General features: G+C 58.7%; 1 protein-coding gene across 1 annotated transcript in view; it reads left to right on the forward strand.

Annotated features, from left to right (window-relative positions):
• The window catches only part of TMEM132C (transmembrane protein 132C), a 102,083-nt gene that overhangs the window by 31,349 nt on the left and 49,297 nt on the right, over positions 1-21,437 (forward strand). Inside the window, exon 3 of the mRNA XM_040986862.1 lies at positions 2,790-3,687. Within this exon, the coding sequence (XP_040842796.1) occupies positions 2,790-3,687 (898 nt within the window). The remainder of the gene's footprint in view (positions 1-2,789; positions 3,688-21,437) is intronic.

Below are 21,437 nucleotides of genomic sequence, written 5' to 3' on the forward strand. Positions count from 1 at the left end.
CTGATGCCGCCTCCTCCCACAGCCCAATGCTGCTGAGCCGACACCGCTGAGCAGCTCATGCCTCTTGACGTTCTGCTGGAGAGGCTTGCAATATGCAGCCTGATTATGAATCCTGCCTGATTATGCATGCATTTGTTTATTCCTCCTGCTCCCCTTTCCAAACTGTTTGAGGCATCCTAGAAGGGACCAGTAAAGTGGCCCTGGTGAACCGTTCGGGCTGTGAGGAGCCCTGAAGGGAGCAGCTGGTCACCTGGTGGGCAAGGAATGTGTCTCTGGCAGGGGCTTCTTCTGAACTCAGGGGCAGCAGGTACAGCCGAGGGGCCAGCCCCGGCCGCTGCCTGTCCCCTTGTGTCCAGAAAACAAAGTCAGCCTGCCCATCCCTGCAGAGTTGGAGAATCTGTGTGCAGAAGGCTGCCTGTGGTGTGTGGGTGTCCTGGGGGAGCCCCATCCCTGGACTTGAGCAATGGCTTCAGGATGGAGGAGGGGCGTTAGGGAGCCGCCTAGCCGTCCTCCACCTCTGGGGAATGAGACCTGTGTCCCTGGCCTGTCCCCTGAGCATGTGGCCACTTCCTCTGAGCCATCCCAGCAAGCCTCTCCTCGTGGGTGGCCCAGGGCCGAACTTGCAATCCTTGTGTGCTGAGCTGTGGTCTGGGAGACTGTGCTGGGAGCTGCTGTGGTGCTCATAGCTCACCGTCCTAAGCCGCAAGGTGGACTAGCGACCTCAGCCCACAGAGGCATCCAGGAGAGCCATGGTTCTGCGCCTGTGTCTGGCTGGCCCTCCGTGAGTCAGCCCCTGGCTTCATCCGGGTTTGGGCACCTTGTACTTCACACCAGTTGCACAGGTTGTGGATGTCATGTGTCCTTTAAATGCAAACAGTGTCGATGTTTGTGCATGAACTTCCTGTCACCGAAAGCACACGTGACTTCCTAGCTCAGTTCCAAGCAGGTGCAGGCTCAGCATTGGCTGTTGCCAGCTGGAAAAGGCAACACACAAGGAATCGTAGCCTGCCCATGTTTTCCTCCTGGATGGTGGACAAAATCCTGCAGAACCAAGACACTGGTTGGCTGTCTAGGACTGTTACACCTTACAGAAAACCTAGCAGCACTGGGCAGGTGAGGCCCCTCCCCTGAAGCCACTGAGCAGCCTGGCTAATGCCCACACTCACAGCCAAAGCCTGCAGCCATGCAACTTGCTACTGCAAAGGACCCTCAGACAGGATAAAAGCCAGGGGCTCGAGGTGGGAGCCAGGGGCTCGGGGTGGGAGCCAGCAGCTCGGGGTGGGAGCCAGGGGCTCGGGGTGGGAGCCAGGGGCTCGGGGTGGGAGCCATGGGCTCAGGGTGGGAACAAGGGCTCCGGATGAGGCATTCTGGTGGGCTCCAGGGCAACAGGAGGTAGGCTGTGTGAGGAGGGCGCAGGAGGGCCAGAGGGCCAGTCCTCCCTGTCCCCCCATCCTCCCTGTCCCCTTATCCTCCCTGTCCCCCCATCCTCCCTGTCCCCCCCATCCTCCCTGTCCTCTCTGTCCCCCCATCCGCTCATCCTCCCTGCCCCCCCCCAATTCTCCCTGTCTTTCCCCTGTGCTCCCATGGCTCCATTCTCGCATTCTTCAAGCCTGCAATTGCTGAGTTTAGCAGTGCTTGTCTCTGCGCCCCTTCTCCTGATCGAGTGGCCTCAGTGAGAGCCATGAAGGCATTCTCCCAATGAAGGTTATCCCGCCCCCGGGAACCCTGCTGGGAGCTGAGCACCTGCTCTTGGCCTGTTGGGAAATTGCAAAGCACACGGTATAATTTCAGGCCAAGCATGTTAGGGATTTGCTCAGAAGTGGTGCTGAAATCAAAGAAGCCACTTATAAAGGCCGCCTTTGTTTCATAAGGGGAAACAATGAGCTGCGGGCGGCAGACAGCTGCGTCTGGCGTGTTGGCAGCTCAGCGGCAGGAGAGGAATGGACAGTTTGGCTGGCTGCATTCACAGAGGCAGAAGTCCTGTCGCAGGATGAGCCACCCAGGCTGTCCCTGCTGCCAAGCAAAGCCATGCTGTGCCTCGCAGTGCCCGAGCACAGGGGCCACACTGGAGGCAGTGTGTGGCAGGTGTCCTGCAGGTCCCAGAACCTCACCCATGTTCCCATGTTGCTGCAGCCTTGACAACTTCTTGTTACAACTAATCAACACTTGAAGTTACAGTAACTCTAGAAGGGACAGGTCCCAGGTCCCGGTGGTGGTCGGGGTGGGTGTCCATGCTTACAGCTCCTGGGGGGGGGGGGGGCAGAGGTGCAGCCTCACCTTTGAAGGAAAAACTGCAGAGAAGTGTGGACCGGGAGGATTCAGGACCCCTTAACACAGCCCCGGTAATCCCCAGTGTCCACACCTGCTTGTTCACCCATGGGTGTGTCAGCGAGAGTCGCAGCTTGCTCCGCATCAGACACCGGCGGGCACGGGACCCGGGTTTCTGTTGCCCAGGTCAGAGGCCAGCTGGCAGGAGGACCTGGGGGGTCCTTGTCACCCAAGTGGGACACCTGGACTGAGTTCTGGCTGCCAGCAGGCCCAGGCCCAAGCATTGGAGAAGGAACCAGCTGATGGGAAACAGAAAGCAGCTTCCTTCGGGCTGCCGGTGGGGAAGGCAGGGGCCTGGAGCTGCATCTGGTCTCCCCCGTGGGTGCACAGTCCCAGCACTCCGGCCTTCTTCGACCACCTGCCTAGGCGCCCTAGAGGGAGCCGGAGTGGAGACGCAGGCGACGGGCCCCAAGTGTGCGCGTCCCCCTAACCCTCGCTCCCTTCTCTCCCTCCCGCCGCAGTGATCGAGGGCCGTGGCGTGCCCGAGGACGTCCAGCGCCTAGCCGCCTCGCCACCGCCCTACCTGCCCGTGAGCTTCCGTGTGCTGGGCGCAGAGGCCGCCTTCCTGCTGAGGAGCCCCGAGCCCGCGGGGGCCGCGCCGTCCCACAACTGCAGCCTGCGCTCGCGCGCCCAGGCCTTCTTCGCCTTCCGCGCGCCACGGCCGCCGCGGGTCAGCGCCAGCTACGGGCCCTTCGCCGTGGAGAAGGCCGTGCCGCCGGACCTGCTGGCGCGCTCCCACGCCGGCGAGCCGGGCCCCGCCTGGAGGCTGCGGGCCTCCGTGCTGCGCGCCCGCGTCTCCGCCAGCCGGCCCCGGCTCCAGGTCCTGTTCCACGTGGCGGGCCGAGCCTGGGGCGAGCCCCGCGCCGGGGAACGGCTGCCCTGCCTGCGGCTCTGGGCCTTCCGCGACGCCCGCCAGGTGCGGGGCGGCTGCCGGCCTGCGGGGCCGCTGGGGCTGTGCGTGGCGCAGCTGGAGCTGCCGGCCGGCTGGTTCGGGCCCGCGGCAGCGGTGGCAGCGACTGCGAGCAGGAGGCGACCGCCAACCCAGGCCGAGGGCGGCTCCGTGGAGCTCTACTACGCAGTACTGCCCGAGGACGAGCGAGGGGACTGCGCCGCTGGGGACCCACGCCAAGACAACGCCATCCGGCCTGGCAAGGACGTCCCGGGAGAGAGGCCGATGCACCTGCACAGGATTGGCGCCGTGGACCTCTCCCCTGCCCAGGACGGGGCCCAGCTCAGTCCGCTGCGCCTGGACCATAACGTGGTCGTCTGGCTGCCCTCCAGGCCGGCCAAGCTAGGGGAGGTGGTCACGGCGCGCATCACCGTCTCCAGCGATGCTGCGGTGGATTCCTTCATCTTAAGGTAGGTGCCCGCTCTGGGCCCTGGTCATCTCTTGGACCGGCTAGATGCCAGGGTGGGTGGGTAGAAAGGGGACTGGGCACAGCCAGTGAAGGCCGGAGCGGGCACCACTGGCCGCATGCCTTGTGTACCCTGCCCTGTGCTGTTTCTCATTGACACTGAGCCACCATCGGGCAGGCAGACCTGGACAGAGCTGAGCAAGGCCCTGGCCAGGAGCAGTTGGTGGCACACAGCAGGTGCTGGGCAAGCCCGGAAGGTGCAGGGTTGGCACACCTCCCTGCAGGTGTCTGGGGACCAAGAGCCAAGGCTGGGCTTGTTTGTCCCTGCCTGTGGGGTGAGAGATGTCATTCGTAGAGTGTGGGAAGGACTCTGACCTCCACTAGAGCTGAGCCTGAAGCTCAGAGGTCTCCCCTAAACCAGAAGGTTAAGGAAAGCAGCAGAGAGCAGGCGAGGGGAGAGCCTGGGGTGTGATGACTGGGTCAGGGTGCTGCGTGTGGGTGCCAATGCACCTTTCTCTGGGGGACTGGCCTGGGAAGAATCTGCTTGAAACATCGTGGGTTTTGAAGCTGTCAGTTACTCAAGGAGGAACTGGTTGTGTTCCTGCTCCAGTAGGGGTGAGGTTAGAGTGCTGGCTGTGCCTGAGCCTGGGGCTGTCCCAGTAGGGGTTAGAGTGCTGGCTGAGCCTGGGGCTGTCCCAGTAGGGGTTAGAGTGCTGGCTGAGCCTGGGGCTGTTCCAGTAGGGGTGAGGTTAGAGTGCTGGCTGAGCCTGGGGCTGTTCCAGTAGGGGTTAGAGTGCTGGCTGAGCCTGGGGCTGTTCCAGTAGGGGTTAGAGTGCTGGCTGAGCCTGGGGCTGTTCCAGTAGGGGTGAGGTTAGAGTGCTGGCTGAGCCTGGGGCTGTCCCAGTAGGGGTTAGAGTGCTGGCTGAGCCTGGGGCTGTTCCAGTAGGGGTTAGAGTGTTGGCTGAGCCTGGGGCTGTTCCACTAGGGGCGAGGTTAGAGTGTTGGCTGAGCCTGGGGCTGTCCCAGTAGGGGTTAGAGTGCTGGCTGAGCCTGGGGCTGTCCCAGTAGGGGTTAGAGTGCTGGCTGAGCCTGGGGCTGTTCCAGTAGGGGTTAGAGTGTTGGCTGAGCCTGGGGCTGTTCCACTAGGGGTGAGGTTAGAGTGTTGGCTGAGCCTGGGGCTGTTCCAGTAGGGGTGAGGTTAGAGTGCTGGCTGTGCCCAGGGTTGTTTTAGAACAAGACTCCTGTGTTGTGTGAGTCACTTGGATAAATACCTTGAAAAAAGTGATTTGTGCCATTGTGTGTTTCTCGTTGGTAAGATTCTCACAGGAAACTTCTAGTTCACCTGTTCCCCTCTTCTTTTTCTGTCTTTAAGGTTTCGGTGTGGTCTGGGCCTCTTGGGTCGTATGCTGGTCTCCAGGGTTTACGTCTTGTCCTCCTGGTGGTCCTCATGTAGAGGAAGTGTGTTCGTTTAGCAGGGTGCCCTCTTGCCCGTGGCATTGGGTGTGGTGGGTGGGACTGCTGCTCGCCTTGCGGGTCCTTGGGGAATTCTGCTTCTGGCCGATTAAGAGTTTCACTGTGTGCCGAGGCCCCCGTGGGATCTCCCTGACCGGCAGGGCGGCGGGAAGGTGCTCGGCGTGTGGAAGGACCGTCGCTGCCCTGCACCTGTGATTACTGAGTCATCAGTGTTCACACACAAGGCCTCATCTTGTCTTTGTTCCTGCCACTGTGGGCAGGCTGCCACGCTGGGCAGGAGAGGGCGCCGGCCTGGGAGGTCGGGGTTCCTTTGCGGCACGTGTCCGTGCTCCCTCGGTATTCTCAGGTCATCCTGTCCTGCCTCGGACACCTGGTGGCATCTCCAGGGCGCCATCAGGGTCCTCTCTGTCTTCCTCTGAGCTCAGCCGCCTTTCTTCCTCGCAGTGTACAGGCTCTGCAGGACTGAGCCCTGCCTCCCTGAGCCCAAGGTGCAGATCCTCCCAGCTGCTCGAGGGCTGCTGTCTCTGCTCCCCTCGCAGACAGCTCAGTAGGCAGAGAATGCTGGCCCCGACGTGTGCTGGCCCTGGTACCCCCTCGGCCACAGCTGCGACCACCTGTCCCTGCATGGTGATAAGCGTGCAGCGGGGCACGTCCTCCTGCATCAGCCATTGCACTTAGAGTCCTGCCCCCTAGTCCAAAAGGATGACCTCAAGGTCACTGATGAGGGATCCAATTTCCAAGCAGGTCCCATTCTGTGGTCTGCATGCCCATGCGTGAATCTGGGTAGAGGGGTCCCTGCCCAGTGCCCTGTGGAGAAGCCAGGCCCCCCTGGCATCCTCAAAGCCTTCCAGGCCGTCTTCCTTGCTTTCCATGTTCGTGGAAAGCACCAGCCCTGCCCACCGGAGGGAGAACCGTTTCATCTGGCCCTGTGCCGGAGGGACGGGACCTGTTATTCCGAATTCACGATCCTGGCTGCTTCCGGATTGCGGTCCCTGCGGGGTGCCTGCACCCGCACATCCACATGGTGTCGGGTAAGCAGCCCATCCTGTGCGGGAGACAGGCCCTGGGAGCCAGGCCTGCATCACGCAGGCCCTTCCGATGCCAGCTCAGACTTGAACTAGACAAGCAGTGCTGCTCCCTGTGGCTGAGCAGCCCAGGGCTCTCGGAGGCTCCTGGGCCTGCGTCTGCCCCTGTCCATCACTGCCTCCCTGTCAGGTCACTCCTGCCAGCCTCCTGTGTGGTAGCCCCCAGTGCTGACCATGCTGGGCGGAAGAAGTAGGCTGGCCCTTCATTTCCAGAACCATAAATGTGCTGTAATTGAGTTGCTCTGACTTGGTTTGGGCCACATGCCCAACGCTAATCTCTTTATAGAGACCAGCAAATTCAAACAAGATTATTGAGCAGGCTACCCTTGTAGCTGCAAGTGACTGCAGTGTAGACAAGTGGCTTGATAAAAAGAAAATCGAGGAAGAAGGGACAGCTTTTACTGTCCCCCAGCTGGAGTGTCGTGGTGGAGGTGGTTGCGTCTGGGGCCTGCACCTGACGTCCGCATCTCTGAGCCCCAGAACTGTGTGGCAACAGCAGTGGTGACAATTGCAGTAGGATTTTAATGCATGTGGTGATTTTATGATTGCGTTACTATGTATTATCACATGGATTTTTCTGGAACTTAACCGAGTTGTTGACAAGCTGCCTTGACTGTGAGCTCTTCTTACAATGAACCCCGTTTCTGGAGCAGCATCTGCGTTCTCGGGGATGAAGGATGATATTGCTCGGGGTGCATCCCTGAGTCCCGGCAAGCTGTGGAGCTCGACTAGGCAATGAGTTCATCCCTACTTCCCTGGGGCGCTGGGTGATGTCAGGGCCCGTCCCGGGTTACCATGCGTGGGGAGGAAGAGGCTCCTGGTGCTTGGGTGTGGAGGCCAAGGCTGGCACTGCATGACCTGCCACACACAGACATGCCTCCTGCCTGCTCAGCCTGGCACAGAGTGCTGGGTCCGATGCCATCAGCTGTGCAGGTGAGCCATGGCACGTCACCGGGGGTCACATCGCAAGCACAGGTGAGGATGCATGGTCTGTCAGGCTGGGAAGTCTCCGGAGATTCTCCAGCAAGCATTGTGTTCCTGGGGCGTGTGACGAGAGCCTTGTGGGGACCAGAGCAGCTGCCCTTGACATTGCTTTCAAACGCTTCTCCCACATCTCGGCCGTGAAGGCTGCACTGGACTATTGGGATCGAGGGTGATTTTTAGTTTACCACGGGCTAGTCTGAACTTTGCAGTGAGTCCATCAGGGTCCAAAGAAACAGAGCCCGGCCTGTCGCTGCAGCAGCAGGAACAGGGGCGTGCATGAGCCACTGCCCACGGTGTTGGCTGTGCTCATCGCTTCTGGGAATAGGCTGTTAGCTGAGCCGGCCCTCAGAATTGATGGATCGGTGTCAGAGCTTCTCAGACCAAGTGCCTCAGATGGAGTCCAGCTGACAGCCGGTGACGCCAGGCTGAGCTGCACCATGGGGCGAGGAGAAAGGCGGTAGGGCGGCTGCAGGTGCTGGAGGGCAGGCTGCCCACCTTTGCAGGGACCCCCTGGACCACAGAGTCTCCTAAAGTCCCCGGGGCGAGCACATGCAGCTCAGGATCGAGTGGATCTCCCCTGCCGCTCTCCACTTTTCCTTGGTCTGTGATCAGAGTGAACGAGGTCAGTAGCAGGTGGACAAGACCAGGATACCCTGATGCACAGGAATGGCCTTGGGTTCACACCCCACGTCCTCCCTCCATGCTTCCCCCAGTGCCTGAGGCACCTTTGCTGACCCACGCTCCTGTGGAACGATGCAGAGTTCGTGTTCACGGTCCACCGCCGTGAGCGCATGGCAACCAGTGGCCCGCGCAGGCGTGGCATCTGCATCCCACAGCCGCCGCTTGCCTCCCTGGCGTCTGGGTCATCTTGTGCATCCATTGATACTGCCTGTGTGCTGCCCACACAACATAGGCAGAGACAGGGAACGCCTGTGGCCTAGGGCATTGCAGTACCTACCTGGCCGAGGGATACGGTCAGCTCTGTGACATGAGGGTATGAAAGAGCTTAGTTCTGCGGTATTGCGATCACAGTGGCATCCATTCCTGTGGACATGTTATCCCAGGAAAAGAGGTGGGCCGGTGTGGCTACCTGCCGGTAGGGCAGCTGAGGCAGGAGAAGTGCTCTGTCATCACTTCATTCAGCAACTTGGCATCGTAGGCACTTGCAGAGCAGAGGGAAGAAGGCCCTTTCTTAGCAGAGCACAGGAGAGCGTCGGCTGCCGGGCCCAGCACGCCCTGCTTCAGGCCATCTGGGGATGCAGAGGTGTCTCTTGTCTTTACTCTGGGTAGCTGACGGCTAGGGAGATGGGACCGGGGCAAGATTGAATGTGACAGCAAACGTGCAGATGGGTCAGCAGCCGCCTAGATGCACAGAGCAGATTATGCAGCAGCATGAGGGGCTTAGGCGGTTCTCGGGGGCACGTCGCCTGGGGGCCACCTCCTGTCCCAGCCTCCTGCCACAGCAGCCACAGCTTGCAGGGGACATGTGTGCCCAATCCCTCCGCTTTCTGCAAGAGGTGGGGGGCTGTCTGCTGGCATCTGTTCTCTGGGTCCCCGTGAGTGAGAGAATCTCCATTTCCACAGAAACTGCCTGCCCCTCCGCCCCTGCTTCCTGGGCTTGGAGTCATAACCCCGGCCTTCCGGCCCAGCTGGCCTCACCGTCCTGCTTTCTATGCTGTCTGCGACTCCAAGTGTGACAGATTAGCTGCTGTCTCCGCTGGGCCTCTCAGGTGCTAACAGCACGGTCAGCTGCAGCAGAATTAGCCAGAGCAGCACCTCGCCGCGGTGTGGGGCGCTCACAAGAACTTCAGCCTCCAGGACTGACCCCACCCTCACTGGTGTCTGTGGCCGGGGAGGCCTCCTGGGCTGGTGCGGCCAGGGCTGTCCCTGGCCCTGAGTGCCTGGGGCTAGACGGCCTCCAGCGAGCACGTCACCGCCTCTGGAACTGGCCCAAAAGCTCTGCCCGTAATGGAGTCAGTGGTGATAAAATGTCCCCATCTGAGGATGTGACTTTCTTCTAGAATGTTCTGTCTTCCAATACAGTCAAGCCCCGTGTTTATAGAACATGAGAGGATCATGAAACTCCGAAGAAACACAATGAAGTCACAGTGAACACGCGATGGTCGCTCTCTGGCAGGGCCGCCTTCTGCTGGGTGTGCTCATCCCTCGTGCCAAAGCAGAACGGGGAGATGCTCAGTGAGCGGTCAGAACTGTGCGTCCTCTGAGCTGTGCTCAGGCGGGCCTGTTGCCTGTGGGGGAACACAGGAGTCTGCCCAGGACAGGCTGTGCTGGAGAAATCAGACTCAGGATCACTGTGTGTGGGCGGGGCTTACCCCATCCTTCCGAGGTCAGCCTTGTTTGCAGAGCCCAGCACTTGGACTCAGACGTGAGGGATGTGGATTGGCCAGCCTGTGCAGGCAGAGCTGGGCCTCAGGATGCAGCCCTTCCAGGACCAACCAAAGCTAGGCACCCCCTCGGCCAGCGCAGGAGTCGCTGCTCTAAGACCCTGGTTTTCAAAGCGGTCTGCTATACAAACAAGCCACATGAATGGGACCAGCACTGTGGTACAGTGGGTAAAGCTGCTGGCTGCAGTGCTAGCGTCCCATACAGATGCCTGTTCCATGTGCTTTCCTCTTGGCCTCCACCCAAGTGGAGCAGCGCCCTAACTGGCTGTAAGGGGACCCAGAGCAGGGACTCATCAGAAGCTCTCTGGTCTACTAGGCTCTAACAATGAGCAAGATTAACTTAATGAAATGGAAGGCGTACGTGCCGAGGTATAAACGGAAACGCCCCGCCCCCAGGACCCCAGTGACTAGGGCAGCGAGCTGGGCTCCTCTGGATGCCTGTGGGCGGCAGTGGACGGCGGGGTCCCCGTTCCCTTATGGGGAAGCTTGACCGTTTCCAGTTGTGACGTATCTTATCAGCGCTCTGCTGTGTATTACAGCGTAACTACACTGCAGGTGGTCCCGGTGCTCCAGCACAGCAGCGACTCCTGACAGGTGCCTCCTCTGCCGAGCTGTGCTGGAAGCGAGGGCTGCTGCTTCCTGGTGCAGTGTGCAGGCGCTCTGCGCGGCCACAGGTGTATCCAGGGCACAGGAGCGGAAAGGAGGACTTCCTGGACATTGGAAGGTCGGAGGATGTCAGGGACCATGTCCACAGTGTCTGTACAGGGCCTGGGTCCCAGTGTTCCCAGAGGTGCTGGGGGGACTGTGAGGTCATAGGTCCTGGGGGCAGGAACTCTGAGGTCACAGGTCCTGGGTGTGGAGGGGACTCTGACGTCACAGATGCTGAGTCGGGGGGGACTCAGGTCACAAGTCCTGTGTGATGGGGAACTCTGAGGTCACAGGTGCTGGGTTGGGGGGACTCTGAGGACACAAGTCCCATGTGGTAGGGGACTCTGAGGTCACAGTCCTGAGTCACTGAGAGGCATGGAAGGGGTTTGCTACAAGTGCTGGAGCAAAGCTGCTATGGAGAGTGGCCATGCTGACCACGGCAAAGGCCACCTGCCGTGGGTGGTCCCTGAGTCCCTAGAAGGGGCCAGGAGATGTTAGGATGCCTGTGTGGCTCTGGCTGTGTCAGAGCCCTGGCCTGAGCCCTTGACTGCGAGCTCTTAGCAGGAGAGCAGCCCCTGTGTACTTGGCGCTGCCCAGAGAATGCCCCTTCCAGAGGAGGGGTGCCGTGCCCTCTCACCAGCTGAGAGTCACCACCTGTGATGCCTCATGAAGATGGCAGACCAGGGAGGCGCCCTGTGCTGGCCGGGTCCCTGGCACAAGCATGAGACACGTGCCCTGGACACAGGCTGGATCTTGCCTGCTGCCCAGGTGAGATGTTGCTGTGTAAAAGGGAAAATGTGGTTAGCTTATCAAACTGCTGATGCCAGTGGAAGAGCAGAGGCCACGTTTCTTTAACAAGCAAGTGGGGACGAATTTGAGTTACAGAAGAACATTACATGAACGATGAGCCGCTTGGTGCTTGGGCAGATCAGAAGTGGCCAAGTGGGCAGGGCAGTGCCGAGCCGAGTCGCACCGGGCTGGGGCGGGGGCGGGCGCGGGGTGCGAGGCTGCGGCGGGTGCGGGGCGCAGGGCGCGGGGCGCGGGGTGCGAGGCTGCGGCGGGCGCGGGGCGCGGGGTGCGAGGCTGCGGCGGGCGCGGGGCGCGGGGTGCGAGGCTGCGGCGGGCGCGGAGGACGGGGCGCGGGGTGCGAGGCTGCGGCGGGCGCAGGGCGCAGGGCGCAGGGCGCGGGGCACGGAAGGCTGAGACCAGCCTCCGTCTTCCTCTGCTGCTTTTCCTGGACACACCTGCAAACATGGAATCTTGTCCTTCAAACCTCTGTGTGGCTGCGTGAACTCCCTTTTCTTGTTTCATTTGGTGTCTCTTGTTTTTATTTGGAAGTAAGCCGAAAGCATGAATATTCATGATGCTGTTAATCAGGATTTTTATTGAAAGCAACACTGGATTCAGAGTTTTTCCTGTGTGGCTCTCCAGGCCAAGTGAAAGCCCCTTTGAAGAGTCAGGACCAGAGATTTGAACGGTTTGCTGTTGCTTTTTGTTAAAAATGTCACTGTTTGGTGGCTAAGGTGTCATCTTTTTCGGAAAAAATGCAAATGGCAGTGTGTGATGTTCCCATCCACAAGCCTCTGGCAGTGGGAAGAGGGAATGACAGGTGACAGGGGGAGGCTGCGAGATAAAGAAAAGCCAGATTAGCACCTCAGGTCAATACTTACCCACGGTTGCTCGGTGTCCCTGGGCTGAGTCCTGGCCGGGGCCTGTCGGTGTCCGCCCTGCGCGAGGCTGGGTAACCCACGTTCCGCTCCCTGCGCCTCCCGGGCGTCCAGGGCTGCCCATTCTTCGTGAGCCCTGTTGTTAACTCGGCAGAATGTAAATGCACCATCCAGAATGTCCTGCGACACCGGCTGAAATACGAAGGGGCGTGAGCGTCTCACTTTGGGTCTGCACAAACAATACTGATTGATGAGAAAGAACTGCCCATGAGAGTCCTGGTAATCAAACATGTTTCCTCCTGATTGGTGCGTGAGCTCAGAGCTTTGAGCTACGGGTCATTAATGTGCGCATTCATTCTCCTAGACAATAAATATTTATTAAACTCCTATTCAGTAGGCTCTCTCTAGCTGAGCCACAAGTCGTTAGTATATGCATTCATTCTGTTAGTATTTGCTGAGCTCCCACGAGTGCCACAGTGTGTGCACTGGGCAGCAGAGGTGGTCAGCGTGCGGCACTGACCCGTGAGGAAGAGTGAGCCAGCATCACACAGTAAGGGCATCTGACGTAGGGTGGCAAGTGTTCAGGGCACACAGGAAGCTTTCTGGAAGACAGGGATGAGGAAAGCAAGTGCCCGTGCCACGTGTGTCCCTGCTGGAAGCAGCAGTTCCCTAGTGCCAAGTGCACCTTGCCGGAGTTCCTCGTCATCGCCTCCGAATGACAGGAAGTGGGCAGGTGCCAGCGTGGCGACCTTCGGGTTGTACTGAGTGTCACGCATAGTGACACACTATGAAGCTTCATGTTCTGCTTTCCTTGTGAATGAAAAAGGCTAGTGGGTGTGAGACAGTCCGTGAGGGGCACACGGACAGCTGCTGTGCGGGCTGCTAAGCCATGCCTTCCGTTGACAGACAGCTGGAGAGGGAAGCAGAAGACAAAACCTCACTGGCTTCTGTGGTCCCTGCCCTGTGGCCTGCGTCCTGCCCGAGGCCTTTACCCATCTTGTTTTTCTACTGCTCCACTGCAGAACACCCCAAGATGTGGCGGTTTCAGTGAGCAGCCGTGTTGCCTGCTCACAACTCCCTGGACTGGCCAGGTGGCACTGGGTACCTGCTGCAGGCTCAGTACTCCCTTCCTTCTAGGTGGGGGCTTTCCCTGCTGCGTCTTGGTAAGTGGGCCACAGGGCAGCTCGGTGAGTAGGCCACGGAGGCGAATCCGTGCCCAGGAAAGGGATGTGAGTCTAGGTGGGAGGAGGGGCAGAGCCACATCAGCCACACAGCAGAGATGGGGGAGTGGTTGTAGGAAGAAGCTACAGCAGCCCCCCTCTGGAACTGGCAGGGAACCAGAACTCCGTGTGCCCGGGACCCCCAGGAAACGCTGAGGGCTGGGACCTGCAGGCCCACCCGGGGTTGGGTCTCAGGATTGGAAGAGGATACAGCATGGTGGGCTAGAGGGGAGACTAGAGCTTTGAAAACATTTTAGAAAGATTCATTCGTTTCTTTGAAAGGCAGAGAGGAAGGGAGGGAAGGAGCAGCAGAGAGACAGCGAGGTCTTCCGTCTGCTGGCTCAGAACGAGGGAGAGCCCGCCTCGTCTCAGCAGCAGTGCAGCCCTGACGAGGTGGGGCCGCATGTTCTCAGTTGAGGCAACTGGCCGTCTTGCTCTTCCTTGGTGCCCAGCACACAGTAGGTGGTCACGAGCCGATGGTGGGGTTAAGCCTCTCAAATGGCACTCCCATCCATCAGGGCCACTGAGAATTCTCCATTCAATCCTGAGACCAGGCAGCCCGTGGTAGCATCTGGATTAACTGTTTCACAGAACATTAAAAAGGGCTTGGAGCAGGTGGAGGTGGCGGTGTCAGCACATCCGAGGCCTAGAACAGCCAGCATTAAGCCCTGAGCCCCAGGGGAGGGACATTGGTCAGAGGACGTCACCTCCCTGCTGGGCGCCGATTATTGCCTGGCAGTTCTTGTGCAGTTGTGTTGGTTTTGTGGGGTTTGCCCAAAGCTGCCAGGGACAGCAGGCATTGAAGCTGCTCCTCCAGCGAGGACACAGAGCATTGTGGGCAGCGTGGACTGCAGAGTTTCAGGGGGCAGGCTGGCCTGGTGCATGGGCATACAAGGCAGCCAGTGAACCAAGGGGCTCAGGGGCATTTGACAGCACTGTCCCCTATGCTCGGCCGTGTTGGGCACTCTCCTCTAATTGCCTTGTTTGATAAGTTAAACAAGATACTGGTGGCTTGCAAGAACAATGGTAGAACAGCAGTTGCCAAGAAATTCATATTCCTAGCGAAAGTGCCAAGTCGTCCTATCCGACAGAGTGAAGGATGACCAAGTGTTGGCTCGGGCCGTCACTTGCATGGCTGACGTACTTTGCAAGGTGGCTCGTCACAGGAGGGTGGATGCCAGAGGGGCCAAGTTTTGTTGTGTTGTCTTCTCCTTGGTGCCACTTTTGCACGGACGGGAGCAGAGCTGATCCCTAGTGGCCTCTGTGGCGGGCAAGCGGCGAGAGTCAGCTTCCTGCGTGGGGCTGACGTGATGACTGTGAAGGATGTGGGGTCCGCAGCCGGGGGTGACCTTAGAGCATGTGCCAGGTTTTCCCCGCCCTGTACTCCGTGGGTGTCGCCAGCAGGCATGTGAAGGGCAGGGAACGTGTGAATGTCCCCTCCGCTTTGGTCTCTCCCCCACCATAATCATTGTAGCCATTTGGAGGAGTGAACCTGGCTGGAAGATCTCTTTACTGAGCGTGGCCTGGAGCCCTCCTCCATGGGGCTGGCTGGGGTGAGGCAGTGGCTGGGTCTCTCCTAGGAACTGCAGAAAACCAGCCTCCTCCAGTTTCTGCTGGCTGCGGCCAATCCTGTGCCCACACTGAGCCCTTCCTCATGTGGTCTGTGCTCCGTAGCCATGGGGACACTTGTTACTGGATTAAGAACCTGCAGATAAGGCAGGAGACTCATCCTGGGATCCTAAGTGACTTAGATCACTGGTCCAGGATGTGGGTGTGTCCTTCGGGAGCCACTCCTGATAACCTGCTGACGGACAGCCCAGGTCACATGGAGTCCCCAGTGATGGGAGACTGCGCCTGCTGAAGACTTTGTCTGCCCAGCACTAAGACACACCCCCACCCCCCACCCCCGGGGCCTGGTTCCACAAGCCAGGCGGGACCTGGGAATCTGCATTGCTAGGAAATGAGAGGGGCAGCTGCTGTTCTCATACAGGGCTCGCTCGGAGACCATGGCCCGGCAGAAGTGGTCTTTCTGCAGGAGGGACCCCAGGCACTCTGGGCCCCCTGACAGCTGCTGCCTGTTTCTGGATCTCCCCAGATTCTCTGGTCTATTTTTAGGCCCACCTGTGGGAACCTTAGGGACATGGAGTCTCCCACCTCCCATTATGGGAGGGAACGATTCATTTTTCAGCAAATTTGCATTACAGTGCTTCTTCCATGTGAACGGTCAGAGAAGGGAGCAGCTCAGCCAGTGCTGACACGGGGCCGCAGGGAGCAGCCCTTCTGGGGCGGCGCCGTGCTGACACGGGGCTGCAGAAAGCAGCCCTTCTGGGGCAACGCTGTGCTGACACGGGGCTGCAGGGAGCAGCCCTTCTGGGGCAACGCCGTGTCAGCAAGTCCCGCCACCTACAGGGGTTATTGCAGTATCACCTGGCTGGCCACTCCACGCCTCCCCTGGTGTTTTGGTTCTGAGCCCCCAAATCATGGCAGAGCTCCGTCTGAGCAGCAGCCTCTATAAGCAAAGCTCTCTGACAGCGGCCTGTTGCAGGCTTTGCCGTGGCACATGCTCTCTGCACCCAGCAGGTGCGCCATGTCCTGTAACACCTGTGCCCAGAGCCGCGCCCACGCGGATGCTGATGAGTCCCCATTCAGCGTGACTGGGCTGCGTCTCCAGCCTCACTGCAGCCACCAGCTGTGGATGGGAAAACGCTGATTGCTGTTCTTCATTTTTAACTTTTTTCTCTCTCTCTAATCACACCGTTCTGTTAGAGAATCAGCCGTTGTGGGAGGGAGCAGTGTCTGGCTGCACAGTAGGAGACCAGAACTGACCTCCCTTGAGGGAGGCGCCTCACCCCCGGGTCATCCCACACGGCCTCTGCTTTGTCCATCTGTCCTTTCAGGCTGGCACCTGTGCCACTTCCTGGCTAGGTGGGCAGAGAAGGCCCGCCCTTTGGGTTGGCCCGGTGCCACCCTCATGCCTGCAGTTCTGACAGGGACACAGGAGTTGCCTGTGGGGCCTGACCAGAGCAGGCCTGACCTGCTCATTCAGTGGGGTCAGCTCCCCGTGGGCAAGGAGGTGGCACCACAGTGGGCACTGTGTTCAGGGCGCTTGACTGGGGAGTGCCTAGTACCAACTGACCAGTTCCCACTTCTGTTTCTGGATTTTCATCTTAGTAAGTTGAGAAGAGACTGAGTCAAGGCAGTGTGGCAGCATTACACGATCAAAACCAAAGCATTGTGTGTCTGAGTTCCGGTGGCAGTGTGCATGGGCTGGGCACAGGGCCTGGCAAGCAGGGCCCGGGAGCCAAGTGTGCCAGGCCACCTGCTTCCCTGTACCGTCTGCAAGATATGAATGTTTATAAAATGTTTTTGATGATTGAGAAAGAAAATATTTTGGGACACGTGCACGCTACACAAAAATCCAAATGTTCCCGACTGTAAATGAAGCCGTGTTTATGTCTGTGTGGGTTATGGCTGATGTCACCCCTGTGGGAGAGCAGTCACGGTGAAGACCACAGGGCCTCGGAGGCAGGAACTGCTGCCCGGCCCCCACAGCAGACAGGCCTGGCCTCCACTGGGCCCCCGTCTCTGCCCTGCGTTCAGGAAAGACGGTGAATGTGTCTGGGGGATATTGTGGGATCATGTGGGGCTGGTGAGCAGCAGGACACGGCCTCACACAGAGGTGAGCAGTCTGCTGCCACGAGTGAGGCCGCTGCCTGGCCCGTGGGCAGGAGGCCTCGGTGGGAGTGTCCAGGCCGGTGGGCACGTGAGACCTCTGTGAGCGCTGCGTTGGAGCGTTGGAACCTTGCTTGCTGCACAAGGATAGTCATGACCCTGTGAGTCAGATGGGGTCAAGGGATTCCCATTAGAGCCCTCTGCCAGCTTGCTGCCAGCAGTAAGTGCCCTTGGCCCAGCCCGGAGCAGAACGAGCCCACGTGTGCATGTGTGTTTGTGTGTAATGTGTGTGCCTGTTTATGTATAAATGTGTGCACATGTACAGATGCATTGTGTGTGTGTGTGTGTGTGTGTGTGTGTGTGTGTGTGTGTGTGTGTGTGTGTGTGTGTTGAGGCGGGGCAGTAGGGCCTGCCCTTGCCTGGGTTACATACCTGCTCATTGGCGAGCTGGCATCCTAACCCTGATGGAAATGGGCAGCCAGCTGAGCTGTCCCATGGGAGGGATGCCCCGATGGCACGCTCGGTGAGCCCTGGGTAGCCATGTGCTCTCACACGGCCGGGGGCACGCAGGCAGGGCTCGGAAAGTTCATGGAATCTGTGGCAGGCTGACTTTTAACGTGCTGATATTGTCTGGCCCCAAGGCTGCCTCCAACTCCACATGGACTCAGCCCCCGGTGAACTCACCGGTGCTTGGAGATGGTGGTTGGAGGCCACTGTGGGGGGTAGGGGTGCCGTTGGAACCCCTGGAAGAGGTGCAGGACAGCCCCTGGAGCCAAGGACACGGATGGAACCGTGGGGGTTCTGCGGGAGGAACTGCGGGGGTGCAGCAGCCGCTCCGTCTCGGGCCTCCAGAAGACCCCTGGCAGGTGTCGGAGTGTGGGAGCCATTACTCCCCTCACAGCCGTCACGCAGGGGTGACCCCTCACACTGATGCAGGGGTGTGGAGATTTCTTCCCTGGCTCTCCTGCTCATTTAGAGCCTCGTCTCCTGGTCGTCATAACGGCGGTTCTATATCATGTTCATAGCCTGCAGCACGTCAGGGTCAGCCTCGGAGACATCAAGTCGGGAAAAATACGCGCTCTCCCCTGATTGCATTCGGAAAACAGGGATGCAGTAGGTTGGGTGGCTTCCTTTTGTAATGGAGCAACATCGTCATTCGCAGGCATGGGTGCTGCAGTGCTGCGTCCCCTCTCATCCCCACCTAGACGCCCGTCAGGCGGCTGTGACACCGCGGCCTCCGTGAGCCCGGGAGGCTGTCTCGCTCCCTGCGCTCTTAGAACAAACCATCTCTATTTTCAAGTCCTCGTCGCCTTTATCTCCCGCCCTCAGTGGCCTTGTCTGACTCTGAGGAGTGACACACGATTCAGATAGTCCTGTTTCTGACTTTTCAAGACTGCGTGGTAAGACAAGGCCTGAAGAAATCTAGTTTCTCAAGTGTAAGAGTAATTAAGGGAGCACCCGGAGCCAGAAATCAAGAGTGAAGATAAATGGAGTGGAATTGGCACAACATGTATCTGCTAGGAAGGAGGAGCAGAGCCGACCTGACGGGAGATTTGGACAGGATCGGCCTCTCTGGCGATCCAGGCGACAGTCCGTCTGTCCTCATCTCAGCGTAAAGTTCACATGCCGCTTGTCTGCACAGAAATGGGTGATACCTGCCAGTTCCCCAGAATGTGTTTTTAGGTGATTCATACATGTGAACATGTGTGTACACATGCAAACACACCTTCACACCAGCACAATTGTGGCTTAGCGCTGTGCCACGATGCTGGTCCCAAGCATTGATGTGTTTTGGTAAGGCAGAGAAAGAGGGAGAGATTTGCCCCACTCCACAAATGGCCGTGACAGCTAAAGAGACCCAGGGATCGCATCTGGGTCTCCCACGTGGTAGCAGGGACACAGCCACTCGGGCCATCTCCGCTGCCCCGGCACCTGCATCCGCCAGCACCAGTCAGGAGCCAGAGTTGGAACTCCAGCCACGCACTGGTTGGGGAGCCGGGTCTCCACCACCGAATCCTGTGCCCACCCGCCAGGCCTCCTGTCAGCAACGCCCCTCAGGTCTGTGACTGCTCCTTCTCAGGACCTGTGCTGGGCGCCTCACTGCCTGTGCTCATTCCATCCCAGCCGCAGGGAGCCTTCCAGTTAACACACTGGAGATGCACTCAGGTGAACAAGGCTTAGCGCAGAGGTGAGATTCCTGCCCAAAGACTGAACTCTTGAGCCTGCACCCTCCTGCTTGTGCCAGAGGAAGGTTGGCAGGATGGGACCAGCATGGGCCACTGCAAGGACAACTGTTGTCCCAGCCAAAGGACTTCAGCTGGACTCAGCCAGCTTGCTGTCTGTGGTCAATTATAGCACAAGCTTGGAGGTTGCCCAGTTCGGGCAACTTGGTAAGCTCAGAATTAGGAATGGATTCTGCCTGTGGGTTTTGCTTCAGTCAGCTGGCCTCAGTCCCAGCAGGGTCAGCTGCCTGGCTGCTGCAGCACAGCAAGCATCTGACGGAGGTGAGTCCTTCTCAGCTGACACCAAGTACTCCCGCCTGAGACACAGGCATGCACCTGCAGGTGCCTGAGCAGCCTGGCAGAAGCTGCCATCCCAGGGACTTTGCCCTGTGGCCTGTACCTGCCTGGCATCACCCCAGCTGCCCATGTGCTCGATGCCAGTCTCCTTGGTCACTGAGGAGCTTAGAGCACATGCCCACATCGTGTCCCCTTGACGGGCACTGCCTGGCGGGTCCCCAAGGGGTCCGCATTGTGCCACTTTGATCAGCTCTCAGCTGTCGTCTCCTCCAGAGGCGGCCTTACCCTCGGCCCCCTTGCTGGCCACTTGCCAGTTCCCTCTGGGATGTGTCAGAGTCTCATGGCCACTGTCTTACAATTATGCTTACAGTCTTCAGCATTTCCCAGTGAGATCCAACGTTCTATATGAAATGAATCCAAGTTTTTTTATGTTTTAATTTTGGAGACTTGCTTGGCTACCCTCTCCAAGAGAAGCAAGCTTCTTACGCAGATAGCTCACTACTCTTTAGAAAAGGAACAAGATAAGTATGTCCACTCCCAAGATGTCTAGTCAACAGGGAACTGGAGTTTTCAATCAAGGCAATTAAGAAGAAATGGAAGGGCACCCGTGTTGGAAAGCAGGGAGGAAGACTTGACATGGAGAGTAAAAGCTTTTAAATTTCATTAAAGTATCAAAATAATGTGAGTACCTAGAGATGAATTTATCGAAGCAGTGCAAGGCTTGTACTTTGAAAACCACAGAACAGTGTCAGGAGGCATGACACACGCCTTGAGCGAATGGGAGGACCAGACCCTGTTCATGGACCGTCCTCCCACACTGTCCTAAAGGCTCTCGCAATTCCTGTCACAGCCCCTACTGCCACTTCTGCGGAAATGCCAGGCTGACCCAGAGATTCCTATAGAAATGGCAGAGGCCCAGCACAACCAAAGCCGGGTTGAAGAAGACCTGAGCTGCATACCCGCCGTGAGCAGCTCCTTCGGCATGGGTCAGACTCGAGCTCGAGGCAGAGCCCTTAGGAGGTGTGCTTGCCCGCCTGCACGGCCTCACACACAACTCTGGAAACACAGCTTGAAGAGCAGGCATCGGTGAGGCACACGGCAGGAACATGACAAGCTGGGGTTTTGAAGAGCTCTGCCAAGAACGTGGCTATCCAGCCGTCAGAACAGGAGGGAGTATTTGTGAAAGTCATCTAACGTGCATCAAGAATATGGAAAGACAAATCAATTTTAAAATAGGCCAAGATGAAGTGGGTGTTTAGCCAGTGTGGTGTGAGAGCTGGAAAACTTTGTTGAAGTGATGTCAGCTGGCATGGGCATGGGGGAGGGCAGGGCTCCGCAGAGCGCCAGGACAACAAGCCTGTGAGAACTGCAGTGGCACTCGGGCTGGGTGGGCGACAAGCACTCCAGAGGGTTCTGTGGACCTCGCTCATTCGGCCTGGTGGCCAGAGTACCACAGCAAAGCTGGCACCCTCCGTCACCCAGATGTGTCCTGCAGTCAGATGGTGGACTGTCCACCCTGGGAATTGCAGGGCCAACTCGCCATCCACCTGCTGCTGCCTCAGAAGATGCTCAGAAGGAAGTTAGCACTTGGCCTGCCACGGGAACAGGTGAGCAGCAGTAAGCTTGCCCTCCACAGGGATCAGAACAGCCCCAAGGACGACGCCCCTTGGCGCCCGGGCAGGGATGAATAGGAAACACTCTTTGATGGAGCTTTTCAGCTGCCCTGCTCTGCCATCTTCCTCGCTCAGTCCCACTTAACCAGTCACGGAGCATCTCAGGAGGCCGTGGATAATAGCTCTGCCATTACCTCGAGCATTGTTGAAACATGAAGGGTAAAATGGTTCTCAGAAATGATGGCCCCTCGCCAGAATGGTCCCATTAACTCGTGAGGCCTCACTTTAGATTCCTCTGCTTTAAATAATCATTTCTTTCGGAGCCAGTGAAGAAAGGTTGAAGGCTTTCTTTGGCCTATGTGAGACAGAGGGCCTCGCCTCTGCAGGTGCTTCAGCTACGCAGGAGGCTTGGAGCTCCTCTCTCCAGAGCTTGAGGCAGTTTGCAGAATCAAGAACGTCTTCCTTGGA

The sequence above is a fragment of the Ochotona curzoniae genome, unplaced genomic scaffold (assembly GCF_017591425.1).
Source record: "Ochotona curzoniae isolate NIBS_2020 unplaced genomic scaffold, NIBS_Ocur_1.0 contig_46, whole genome shotgun sequence".
Taxonomy (NCBI): domain Eukaryota; kingdom Metazoa; phylum Chordata; class Mammalia; order Lagomorpha; family Ochotonidae; genus Ochotona; species Ochotona curzoniae.